General features: G+C 38.1%; 1 protein-coding gene across 6 annotated transcripts in view; it reads left to right on the forward strand.

Annotated features, from left to right (window-relative positions):
- RNF17 (ring finger protein 17) overlaps positions 1–13018 on the forward strand; it is a 51665-nt gene extending 38647 nt beyond the window's left edge. For 3 of the 6 annotated variants that reach the window (XM_065831302.2, XM_071803930.1, XM_071803936.1), the window contains exons 26-38: positions 186–276; positions 1116–1231; positions 1554–1861; positions 3100–3263; positions 4067–4186; positions 5197–5277; positions 5963–6088; positions 6826–6936; positions 7968–8118; positions 9111–9246; positions 11290–11479; positions 11841–11942; positions 12323–13018. In XM_065831302.2, coding sequence (XP_065687374.2) covers positions 186–276; positions 1116–1231; positions 1554–1861; positions 3100–3263; positions 4067–4186; positions 5197–5277; positions 5963–6088; positions 6826–6936; positions 7968–8118; positions 9111–9246; positions 11290–11479; positions 11841–11939 — 1693 coding nt within the window. In that variant the 3' untranslated portion in view covers positions 11940–11942; positions 12323–13018. The remainder of the gene's footprint in view (positions 1–185; positions 277–1115; positions 1232–1553; positions 1862–3099; positions 3264–4066; positions 4187–5196; positions 5278–5962; positions 6089–6825; positions 6937–7967; positions 8119–9110; positions 9247–11289; positions 11480–11840; positions 11943–12322) is intronic. The other 3 variants (XM_065831311.2, XR_010650917.2, XR_010650918.2) reach the window with 3 other exon arrangements.
- The last annotated feature ends 282 nt before the right edge of the window (positions 13019–13300 follow it).

Raw genomic sequence — 13300 nt, forward strand, 5'->3', positions numbered from 1 at the left:
AAATAGATCCAGAGGTGAATAACAATTTCTTTTTCCTGTTGCCTGTAAGGCAGATTCTTTTTTCCACTGACAGTACAGGCAGTTTCAAACAAATCAGAACTCAGTAGAGGGAAGGGTTTGTGGTTAAGCTCAGGAGATGCGAACTTATCTTGTACTAAAGGAGATAACAGTTTGTTCTATGTTAGACCAACAGGTGGAAGCACCCAGTGGACAGCAACAGTGTGTGAATGTTTGTCCTATTACCTAACTGGGGCAGAAGTCAAAATAATCATACAGGTTTGTATTCAAAAGCAGTGATCTTTGTAAAACTTCTGTCAGGTTGTCTGTTAATTTTTTTCTGAGTATTTTCACTGTTCAAAAAAGTCCTGAGTGGAACTTGCTTGGATTCCTGTTTGCTGCAGGGTAAAAGATGCTTTTTATTTTTTCTGCTTTATTTTCATTATTCACTGGAGCACTAGAGCGGCTTGGCTACCCAGTGTAGAAAGGATACAGTTTCAGATATATTTAGTTACTGAAAAAGAATAATACTTACATCTTTGGGATCATTCATCCTGGCAACTTTTATGGAGAGATGAGCAAGATGCTCATGTTCTTAATGAGGAAAAAATTCAGTAACTACTATATTAGTTTTCAAGCCTTAGAAACTGAAAGAACTAGTCCGATGCTGTATGAACATGATTAGTAATTGATTTCTTCCATTGGTAAAAAAACCTGAATTATTGGGAGGGCTCAATTTGCTTAGTGTCTGTTGGCAGCTGCCGGTGAGGTTTTACAGAGTATCTGGAAATAAAAGCACTGATGAGCAAAGTTATTTATGAGTGGGTTTAAAGCTCCTACTAGAGGAAAACGAGTATTTGGCAGTTCATTCTAATAGAACAGCTATGGCAAGAAGAAAGGTTATGTTCTGGTACCTTTTATTTTAATGTCATATTTAGAACAGTTGATAAAATTATGGGAACTGTGACATGGATTAAATAAATTTTGTCTTCTGATATAGGCATCAGTTGTTCAATGATGTCTGATTTGCAGTCAGTAACAATAAAATGAAAAATATGCTGGTAGTTTAGAAGAAATGCATGTTGTGATGTGTTGTCTAGCTCTCTCATTTTTTACAGGAAAGTGATGCGGCTTGGACATTGCCTGTGAAAATTATTTGCAGAGATGAAACAGGACAATTGATTGATATTTCAGAACACCTTATTAAAATGGGTTTGGCTTTTAGAAACAGAAGGTTTGGATACTTTTATATTCTTTCAAACTGTTGTATTCACATCGTCATAAGTTAATAAGTAAAACAAAAATTTGCAGTGTCATCTACAACATATGTAGCAGCAGAATTCCATTTTTAGTGAACTTATATGAGTATAACATCATTAGTTGTATCCATTGCGCGTTTCAGTTCTCTGAATTAGTAGATGAGATGTTTGAGGGTATTTTAACAAGCATTTTCCATCTTTGTATGTTTGTTTTTTAACTTCTGTCATTTTATTCTTTTGCACTTTGCAAATCCTGTGTCAGTTAATGTGTTCATATGATTTGGTTGAATCTGCTAGAACTGATAAAGCTGCTGTGGCTTGCTCAGACTCCAAGGAACATCTTAAAGCATGTTTAGAGCAAGAGAACACACAACTGGATGGTTGCAATTCCAAAACTACATGTGCAAGAAACAGCGTTGCTCCAGAGGAAAACGTTACTGTTTCAGGAAGTGAACAAAAATCATTTGAAGCAAATAAGACACTGCTTCATTCAGGAATGGATGAAATATATAAATCCCCCATTATACCTGAAGCAAAAATTTTTCAAGCTGTAGTAAGCTATGTTGGACATGATGGAACTATTTACATAGTACCGAAAGCATTTGGTAAGATTACATAGAAGAAAATACATTTTTGTCAATGAATCTGATAGCTTTGGTATATTAGAATATACCAGATTTGTGTTCTGTTATTGTATATGTGTTCTGTATCGGAACACTGTTCTGGAAGATTCTTTTGGGGGAGGATTGCTGTTGGGAGGTAATGTGGCCTTTGGTGGGGCGGTGAGGGGTGCCCATGCACCCTGTTCTCTGCAGTGGTGGGGAGGTGTCCCGCAGCCCCCCAGCAGAGCAAGCCCAAATCCCCAGAAGGTGACCCCCTGTCCTTATACAGCCATCAGCATTGGCTCTCCTGCCACCCAGCCAAGAAATCAAACCACCCCAAGCGCTTGGACAGACAGGGTACTTGCCTCTCTTGCCTAGGCAGTGTTGGGTAAAGCAGCAAGTGCTTTAGTTTATAATGTTGAGATTGTGATACATTTTACCAATAATAATGAGGATACAGTCCTAAAGATTCTTAGCAGTTTTCCTGGTTCTTAAATATTACTGGAATTTTTCCTTCAGTATGAGCTCAGTACTCAGTTTCCTTGGGCTCTTTATTTGTATTGTGATAGATTCTGTAGCTCTCAGTCTTTTCTGTGTGTACTGTTTGAAAGAGGTTCATTTTCATCTGACAGACGCGGTGTCAGTCTTCAGTACCATCATAATATGTTGTGCTTTAGATAAATGCTTCCGTGTGAGAACACTCATTTTTTAAAGGTTTTTTGACAGCTTTGACTATTAGATCATACAATAAAACGCTGAAATTCAAAGCACAGTAACCCCATTTGCCTGAGACTGTTGTGTTCTTGCAGCTCTTTCTGTACAGTCTACCCATAGCAGAAGAGGGTCTCCTGGACACTGGTTTTCTGTTGTTTCATGGTGTCCTACAACTGCCTCTGGGAATTTCTTGTTTTGTTCACAGAGAGGCTCTTCTATTACTGCTGCCAAGGTGTCAGTTGCAAAATTTATAGACCCTTCTTTGAGGTAAAAATCCAGAATTACTAATGGCTTCGCAACTGGGAATGCAGTTTACTTTCTGCATTAAGTAATAACTTGTTTGCATATACCAGACATTGAACATATATATTGTGTGAGTGTTGGAAAGTATTGTTTGGAGCAGCATATGTATTTTATGTTTATACATGTCTTCATCTGAATCTACTGGGTTCTAGTGATTGAAATAATTTACACTAATATGCTGTAGACTATTTTGAATTTATTTTTTTTTATTTCCTTGCCCCCAGAAACTGAACTAAACAAATTGATGACTGAAATACAAAGTAACTTCAAATGCCTTGGTCTTCTGGAACCCTACTGCTGGAAAAAGGGAGAAGCCTGTGTTGTAAGAGGATCAGATACCATGTGGTACCGAGGTAAAGTTGTAGAGCTCTGCGGTAGTACTCTCCAGGTAAGTTTGATTATGGGGTGAGGGGTGTGCATGAGCATGTGCGCATGTATGTTTTGGTTTTTTTTAAAAAAAAGGCAAATAATATAAGCCTCTAAAATAAATTTATGATCGCACCTGTTTTTGTTCAGCTGGCCTGACTATCCAGATGTTTGTTCTGCTTTAAAGTGTGGTAACTGTCCTGATTTTTTACATTTATTTTAAAGATTAATTCCATCTGACTATTTCAGTTGTCACAATTTTTCCCATAGCATTCCTGGTGATTATAAATGTTCTTAAGTAAAAAGCTACTCTTGGTCACCTGTAAGTTTTTTCTTCTTTTGTTGTTGTTGTTATCGCATGCAGAATGCTTTGAAAACAAGTAGGTTTAGCTTCCCTCAACCCTATCCCCTCCCAAAAAGTAGTGACCGTTTTGAATTTTTTCTGCTGCACAGGTATACAGATACTTTTTCTAATTAGCAGTTAATCTAACCTAAACTCTTGAGTCTGCTCATGCTTTTTGAATGCAGATTTGCAAGTTTCACGTTATACTAGTTCACAAATTTTGTGTCTTTCAATTTGAAACTGCTGTTGGTTATTACACAAAAGGTAGGATCTCCTGCAAGACAAGTTTAGAAACAGAACTTTTAATCTGCCATACCAGGTTTTAATCCTTTCCTCCATTTCCATGTTGTCACATCATATACTTGTCAGCAAACCATTATTTTTTTCTCCAGAAAAGCAAATGCTGCAAATGGACACTTTGTCTTATTAAACTTGACTAAATAAATAGGGATTATTTCAGGAAAGCTTTTCTTTTTGTATAGGTACAGTACATAGACCATGGCTGCATAGAGAAGATTCCTCAGTGTCATCTGTATCCAACTACATTATACACTGGTATTCCTCCATTTTGCATCCCGTGTCAGCTCTACAAGACAGTGCCGGTGAGTAGTGGTAAATTTGAAGACATTTTAGTAGGTAGTTACTCAAATTGCTACACTGCTTAGTCATACAAAGGCAGAGACTAATTGGTGTTTTTTCTTGACTATGAGAATTCTGACAATAGCTCATGAGGATCATTTCAACACCACAGCCTTTATCAGGAAATGCTGGATTGCTTTGTCAAGTAACCGTGCTTCAAAAGTAGCTGTCATTGGAATTAAATATTTGTGAGACAGGACACTGCAGTAGTTGGCAGGATGGTACTCTGAAGTGACAGTCCACTTTGCAATAGCAGCAATGAGAAATAAGGCCTGGGTTTCTTAATGCAGAATGGCCAGAAAATTGTAATTCATCAAACCCTGCCAAGTGTTTCTGTCATTCTGAACTGAGCTGTGTAAGACAATCTGTTATGCTAAGCTAACAAAGTGAATTGTTTTAGTAAGTAATTGATAGGTAAATTACATCTTCACATATTCAAATTTGATTGGTGTATTTAGTACATGCGAATTGCTGAAACAACTAGCTTAATTTTAAATTTACTTTTAAAGAAAGCTTTTTTTATTGCTGGAAGCAGTTCAACTGATAGATTAAGACAGACAGACTTCAAAGCCTACAGGTTGGGAGGCAAACAGATACTGCAGGGAATAAAATAAGTATTTGAAGTATCCTGTGTTTTCAGTTGTCTGTTATCATCAAGTGTCATTCTCTATCTTTGGATTATGCTTCAGGTAGTTGCGCACACAGACATTATTATGTATGTAGTAAGGGTCAGACTGGGCAAACAGAATCTCTTTCTAAGCCACTTCAACATCTGAAAATTGCTGCTTGGCTTTGTCGCACACTGAGTTTTAGTGTACCAAATAGCAGATAATGTTTATACTGTTGTAGATAAACTAATGATATAAGTTTTTAAATTATAGACACATATTTTCCTCTTACTGTGTTAAGAATAGCAAGAGTATTACTTGTCAGCATCTTAATGTCTGGAGGTTTCTTGCTTTTTACCAAACAGATGGGAAATTTTTGGCAGCAGGATGCAGTAAATTGCCTTCAAGAACTACTTACAAATGAAGAGGTTGAAATACATGTTCAGGTAACTTAATTTATTCATAAATGTGGAATGAGGCTTATTTTTTCTTTTTTTTTTTTTTTTTTTTTTTAGTTTTAACTTCCATTAAGAATAATAGGTGAAGGATTATAGCAGTAAATGTATTTATTAGAACAAAATCCAAAGTTAAAGTTCTCTTCTGACTTTACTTATAGTTTTTAGGCCTTAATGTAGAGATATTAATATTCTTTGGTCCTGTTTGTATTCTGTGTTGTCATTCTGAAAAGCAACTTACGTACCTTACCTGTATAAATTCTTCTAAATTCAATTCCAAGTGATTAAAATTTGGCATAATTAAGTCTGGTCATGCTTAAATTAATGTATTAACATTATAATCAAACACATAATCTGTGTTGTCAGAAAACCTGTAATTTCAGGTAGTTCAATTCTGAATGATAAATTGTGAAAGACAAGGTTGTATTGTTGAGTGAGTAAACATGAGATGTTTCAGTGTTAGACTGAGTAGTTGGTGCCACCATTCCAGAGATAGATATAGTCCCATTTCTGCCATAGCTGATGCTAATAGCCATCCTTACTGGTTTTGTATCTTTGATGAATGAGTATGGTGCATATAGGAATGACAAGTTTGAATTTGTGACCAGGGGTCACTATTTCTAAAAGCTCAGTCATGCTATTACTATTATAATCTAATTTTCTCTTGTGTAAATAGGAATTACCAGATAACCCATGGGACAAATTGTCCATCAACCTGTATTTTGGAGGAATGTCACTTTCTTCCTTCATGGCATACCAAAAGTACTGTGTTGCTGAGGATGGTCAGGACATATCAGAGCTGGTGAGATGTTTTTCTCTGTGTGTGTCTTTTGCTGCTGTTATTCTAACATTAAAAAGATTACTCAGATCCATTCCAGGAATAAGCGGTTCAGAACAGTTCATAAGAAAGCAAATATTAGAGGTGTTCAGTTGTTCCAGAAAAGGAGCAAGGCATCCAGAGCTGAAGCTCATCCCAGGAGCAGAACCTCTGGACAGGCAGCTCTGAAAGCACTGAAACAGAATCTGCTCAGGGTTTAGCTGTAGGAACCAAGCAGCCATCCTCACAAGCTAATGAATAAGCTGCATTCATTAAAGGATACTGTTATTATATAAGGTATAGCCAGCGTATATAATTTATCATTTTATAGTTTTGTAACTTTATTTCATTGCTTCAAATCTGTTTTCAGGTAAGTAATCAAGGGGAGGAGGAGTTGCAGGTGCTGATCTCTTTAAAGGGAATTCCATATTTAATGCATTTTTGAACTAATGGTAATCAAGCTAGCAAGTCAGTATGTTAGGATCATTTCAGAGATACATTATTTATATTTTTAAAGTGTTCATTAACTAGTTCTGTTGTCTTTTAGCTAAAATTTTTTTAAAACCTAGTAAGTATTGAAAGGAAATGTTGATTAATAGTTTTTTCATCAAGGACACACTGTTTACATTATTAGATAAATCCTTTGAACCAGAAATCATGCCAAAGCTAGTTTGCATTTTGTTACTAAACATGATGCTTGACTAAAGTCTGTCTTGGTCCAGGAACTAATTGAAGGAGATGTTTCTGATTCACCTTCCTACATGTTGCCACCGCTGCCTGATCCAGGAGATATCTTTCCTGTCAGAGTTACCCATTTGGTGTCCCCTAAGGAGGTACGTTTTGTAAACATCTCAGGCAAGAATTCTTGCAGGCAAGAATTGTTGCAGTCCCATCATGCTGGTGAAAAGGAAAACATGACTTAACAATTTTAGATAATATAAAAAAGTATTAGTAAGGTTGCAAAATGCTACTGAGTTATTGATACAGATGACTGTACAATGCAACTATCTGGATCAGCTCTTATTTTAAATACCCTTGGAGTGAGTGGAGTCTAATCCAGTTGGTGGCCGGTCACGAGTGGTGTTCCCCTGGGCTCAGTGTTGGGGCCAGTTCTGTTTAATCTTTATCAATGATCTGGACAAGGGGATTGAGTGGACCTTCAGTAGGTTTGCAGATGGTACCAAGTTGCGTGGGAGTGTTGATCTGCTGGAGGGTGGGAAGGCCATACAGAGAAATCTGGACCGGCTGGATCGTTGGGCTGAGGTTCAACAAGGCCAAGAGCTGCGGACAGGCTGCAGAGGGACGGGGCTGGAGAGGGGAAGGTTTGGTTGGTTGGGTTTTTTTAAAGGCATTTCAGTTAGAAGCTGTTCTATAGATTTTAATTAGCCTGTGTTGGTTGTTTAAACTTTCATTTCCTTGTCCTACAGCATTATAAATGAGGTGAATTGAATGTCATTGTATAGCAAACCAAACACCATTTCAAAAGTTTTTCTTTCATCAACTTTAAAATTAATCTTTGGTTTGATATTATGAAAGTGATATTATTTACCAAGTAGCAGAAGGGAGGAATCCTAGTAAGAAACAGCTGTGAAATCTTACATAGGTATATTGTCTAATATGTGCATTCCCTTCATTCATGTGGTGTTGATAAGTCATGAGACTCTTCTGCTTTTGGAAAAAAAATTGGTGTAAGTATGAAATTATTCTTAAATTGAGGACAGAAGAAAGGGGAGCAAGGATGTGTTGAAAGCTTCAAAGCTGGGGATGAGTAATCTTCTAATAATCCTTGATCACTGATGGAACTTGTAGGTTTTAAGTCGTGTGCAAAACTTGTAATATGAGAGAGAGGCTTTTCTTTGAGTAGGTCTATATTTGCTTTGAGCCTTCTGAGAGCCCCCTGCCGCCATCTGCCCAGGAGGGAGATGCCAGCTGTGACTTTGAGAGCCTTGAAGAAGCCCTGAAATGGTGCAATAAGTGTGTGGAGTCTTTTCCTCTTGTAACACGCTTCCAAACAGGTATATTAGTGTGTTTATTTTCCCTTTTGTTTCATGTGGATTTAAAAAAAGCCTGAAATTATTTTTGAGGAATAGGAGTAGTTGTTTCTGTATATCTTTAAATAAAACTTTTGGACACTACACTACAATTGTATGTTACACTATAATCATATGTTTTTACTTTTTGTGAAATTGAGGCTTCTCTCATTCTGTTACAGAAAAAAAGATGGAAACAACTCAGACTGATGTTTATGAAAGTTGATTAACTGATTGCATACAGCAAAAATAAAACTTTTCGCTTAAAATGACTGAAGCTGTTAACTCTGAAAATCTTGCTAATAAATTCTGTGCAAGTTATGTACAGAAAATCATGTTACCAAGAGTTAGAAATTATATGAACCCTAAAGAGCATCACAGAAATAATCTCACTTCACTTTAATTCTGGATTTCCACATTAAGGCAAAACATGGGCTTTAATACTCTTGTCCACAGTTCTTAGGCTTAAAATAATGTGAAGTATGTGGGTCTAAAACTTTGTGAAGAAACCAGTACTTGATTCTACCAACTAGAAACATTCTGCTTGAGGTTTTAGGCAGCATCTGCTTTCTGTCCTCTGGACTATTGTCTACTCTCTTACAGATCAATCGGTTTACTAAATGAAATGTGCAGATGAGTCAAAGTCAAAAAGTTTAAATGTTAAGCAGTTTGGATGTGTATCTTCCATAGAATCGTAGAATACCAGGTTGGAAGGGTACCAAGCAATTTTCTGTTAACTCTCGTGATTGCCATGCGAGATAGATAAACTACTGGCATACCAATGATTGTGAATGGGAGTTCAGAGAGAATTGGAGGGTGCATAGAACAAAATAGCACAAATAAGAGAAGAAAAAAAATATCTGTCATGGAGTAAAATGTATTTTCAAGTTCAGTTAGTTTGTGCTGCACTGTGAGTATATTTTGGGGTGTTTTGTCATATTTTTGATTTGTTTTTTGTTTGTTTTTTCTATTTACAGAAATGCCTTGTCTTGTAGAATACCAGGATGGTTTCTGGTATAGAGCAAAGGTCCTGTCTGTTGAAGAATTTGACCCTGTTAAGATCCTGGTTCAGTTTGTTGACTATGGTAATTTTTCGGTTGTCCCTGCAAGCAGGTAAATACATAGGAAAAAAAAAATGCATGTAAAATGTCTGTGTGTCTGTAAGTATACACTTATTATGAAATCTGTACTTACTTATAAGTGTATGTATTTTACAATTATTAATATTTATTTTTATATAACTATAGATATATTATTTTTAATAATTTAGCATTAGATTTCAGTTGTAGAGAAGGTTGGTTAGCTGGTTAAATAATTTGTCTGCAGGGTATGGGGTTGTGCACCTGCTTCTCTTTCTTGAGGTGTTCTGAGAAGGACATTGTTATAATATATTTCTGTGAAGTAGGCTCAGGCTTCTGATCTGCTTTTGCACCCAAGGAGCTTACACAGAATAGGGATGGAGTCTTCCAGGTGTACAAATCCTCTGATCCTATGTGACTGCAATCTGCATAGAACACAGCTGGGGAATAAGATAAGGGCACATCTGAGTGAGACTCAGCCCCTGCTGCTTGTGTAGAAATTGGAAGTTCAGATCCCTGTTCTGTCTGGTGCTGAGCTGCTCTGGGAACTGCTCCTGTGCTGACACATAGATGTCAGCGAAGCATCTCTAACACCCTAAGCTTTTAGGATCCCCTAAGTTTGTCTGAATTTTCTCTCTTGAAGCACTTATATATATATATACTGCTTAATCACATTGACTTGCTCGTGAATTCCTTGGGGGATCTACAAGTCCTTGGTGAAGATAAGGCAAAAGGGGCATTTGAACAGATTTCCTGCTTCATGAACTGTCAGGATCATGAGAGAGAGTGTGTATTTTATTTCAGGGTTGCACTTCCTCCTCTGCTTCCCCACTCATAGAATCATTTCAGTTGGAAAACACCCTCAGGATCATAGAGTCCAACCATAACCTAACCTAACTCTAGCACTAAACCATGTCCGAAGGAACCTCATCCCTTTTAAACCCTCCAGGGACGGTGACTCCACCACTTCCCTGGGCAGCCTGTTCCAATGCCTGACAACCCTTTCCATGAAGAATGTTTTCCTAATATCCAATCTAAACTGCCCCTGGTGTGACTTGAGGCCATTTCCTCTTGTCCTATCACTTGCTACTTAGAAGAAACCAACACCCTCCATGCTACAACCTCCTTTCAGGTAGTTGTAGGCAGCGATAAGGTCTCCCCTCAGCCTCCTTTTCTCAAGGCTGGACAGCCTCAGTTCCCTCAACTGCTCCTCATCGCACTTGTGCTCCAGACCCCTCACCAGCTTTGTTGCCCTTCTCTGAACACTCTTCAACACCTCAATGCCTTTCCTGTGGTGAGGGGCCCAAAACTGAACACAGGATTCAAGGTGTGGCCTCACCACTGCTGAGTACAGGGGGATGATCACTGGTCTGGCCCTGCTGGCCACACTATTCCTGATACAAACCAGGATGCTGTTGGCCTTCTTGGCCACCTGGGCACACTGCTGGCTCATGTTCATCCAGCTGTCAATCAACAGCCCCAGATCCTTTTCCACCAGGCAGCTTTTCAGCTACTCTTCCCCAAGCCTGTAGCACTGTGTGGGATTGTGACCCAAGTGCAGGACCTGGCACTTGCCCTTGGTGAGCCTCATACACTCCCTTGCTTCTGGGGTAGAAAGACAGAAGAACTGGGAGATAGTAATAACAAAACTAAGGTACCTATTTCAGTAGCGTGCCTAGAGCCCATCCAAGCGTGAAGCACTTGGGAGCACAAGGCCTGTGTCGTTTTCCAGACACACCAGATTTGGAGCTTTCACTGTGATGACTTGGCTTGCATTCCTGTGCTCAAATCTGTGCATTGTAGTGGGGAGCTGGTGTGCCTGGCGGGCTGAGGGGTCTGTGTGATACTGGCCTTGCTTCTTCATGGTTCCTGTGCTGAAATCCTTCGGAGGGCCAAGCCGTACCTGATGAATTGTTTGGTCTGACACCAGCATGGTATTGTGAAGCAGGAACTCTGATCCCAGTTTCCACACTGTAAATCTGTCACATGAACCATCAAGCTATACTCATGGCCATACTGAGAGTTTAGCTTGACAGGTGGATTGTTGGCAGGCAAACATTCTTCATTTTTGTTTTAGATTGCGTCACGTACCTTATCATCTGCTGAAGTACCCTGTTCAGGCAGTACGAGCTCTGTTGGCTGGATTTAAACCTGCTTTGTATGACAAAGATGAGAAAAGAATTCCTTATTCCCCAGAATGGAGTGTGCAAGCATTGTGGGCTATGATGGAGTGCGTTGAAGGAAAACAGCTTTCTGCTTCCATCCTTGTGAGAAACACTTTTTTCTTCTCCTAGTTCTTGCTCAGCCCATAATTCTTATTAGCACTCTTGAGTATAATTTGACTATTTTCTTACTGTGAACCCTCCTAATTTAAAATTGTGAACTATTTACCATGAAAGAATGCTGCTGAAGAGAGAATATCATGTGGTGTGCTGCTCTTAATCCTGCAATCAAAAAGTTTTTGAGCATTCCTGTTATTTTAGACCTGTTTACTTAAAAACAGAAGTGTTCTTTCTATATTCAGAGTTACATTTAGGCATTGAGTGTAGTCAGTAAAACCACTTTGACTATTGGTTAGCTTGAGATTTAAATCTGTTGCTGTCAAGTCTCTCAACTTCTGTTTCCCAGGCTGTTTCACCAGAAGTCACCATTTCCTTGTATGGAGATGACCAAAACTTAGTTCACATGAAGCTGATAGAAATGGGACTTGCAGATTTGGATGAGTGACATGTAAGTATAGTGCATGTGAACTACAAATTCATACTGTTACAAAGGTACGATTTCAGAAGTTTTAAGCAAAGTGTCAACTGTCAGTAATGTTAATAACTAGAAGGGTTTTGGGATTTGTGTTTTTGTTGTTTTTCTTTTTTAAAATCACTTCTGTCCACCCTTCCCCTCTTTTAATAAAATAAAATGCTGTTTAAAAAAAAAAAATTCTTTCCATATGCATTACTGAAGTCTACTGTATGAATGAACAGGTACTGAAACAAAGAGCCCTAAGGCGATATAACAGAGCTTTTGCTGCTAGTAACTGAAAAAGGTAACTTGCAGATGTGGGGCAGTGTATTCTGCCCAAACAATCAAAATTAATTGGTTTTCTTCATTTTCAGCATTTGATCTCCATGTCCAGTGTCAGTGGTTCTCAGACAGATCCATGATAGCAATTGGATGTCCATACATCTAGTCAAACATGGAATATTTTAAATCAAAAGCTTTATAATATGTGTTGTCTACAGAGAATACTGGAGACAAGGATTTTCAAATTTCTTGGCTGACTCTGTTAAGTAGTCATTTTCCCTCCCATTTAAAAAGAACTCTTCTATAATCTGTGCTTACAGATAATGTTCCCAAAACTTTTGAATCTTGAAATAGTGAAATTATATGCTCACGTCTCAATATCTTTTGACCTCAGAGCCTGGAGTATTGTTCTATGATCTTTTTCATAAGAGTAGATAGAATTAATGTCAGTAGTAAAGAAATTGATAAAAAGCTGGTGTACTTGTTCTAGTATCTTGTTAGAAGACTGGAAGGGAAGATAACTTTATTGCTGTGATAAAATCTGTGTTTATGTTTCAGGCATATTTGGTACTGGAAAAGTCTGTTACCGGAGTCTGGAATGGGGAGTGCACATTGGGGGCAGAGGGTGTTACTGTCTTTGTTCTGTAACATGTTTGCATTGGCCGCTGTGGTTTCTGTTTTCAGTTGTGATGAGAAGGATGCATTTTGATTGGCTTTGCACTTTCTTCTTACTGGAGCTGCACTGTTCATTTGAAAGTGTTGGAATAAAAAGGAACTTGCATATAAAAGCTTGTTTGCTTTTGCTGCTATAATATGTGAGGTTTCTTTATATGTCTTTCTATTGTACTAGCATAGTGTATCTTTTACATTTAAAGCTTAGCCCCTTTCAGGCTTGCCCTGGAGAATTCTGTCTAGATTATCAAGAAAAACATAACGTTGAAGACTCCACAACTCTCTGGGCAACTAGCTCCAGCGCTCAATCACCCTCAGTAAAAAAGTGTTTCTTAATGTTCAGGCAGAACCTCCTCTGTTTCAGTTTGCTCCCATATTTGTGCACATACCTTATGCAT

This window comes from Patagioenas fasciata, chromosome 1 (genome assembly GCF_037038585.1).
Source record: "Patagioenas fasciata isolate bPatFas1 chromosome 1, bPatFas1.hap1, whole genome shotgun sequence".
Classification (NCBI taxonomy): Eukaryota; Metazoa; Chordata; class Aves; order Columbiformes; family Columbidae; genus Patagioenas; species Patagioenas fasciata.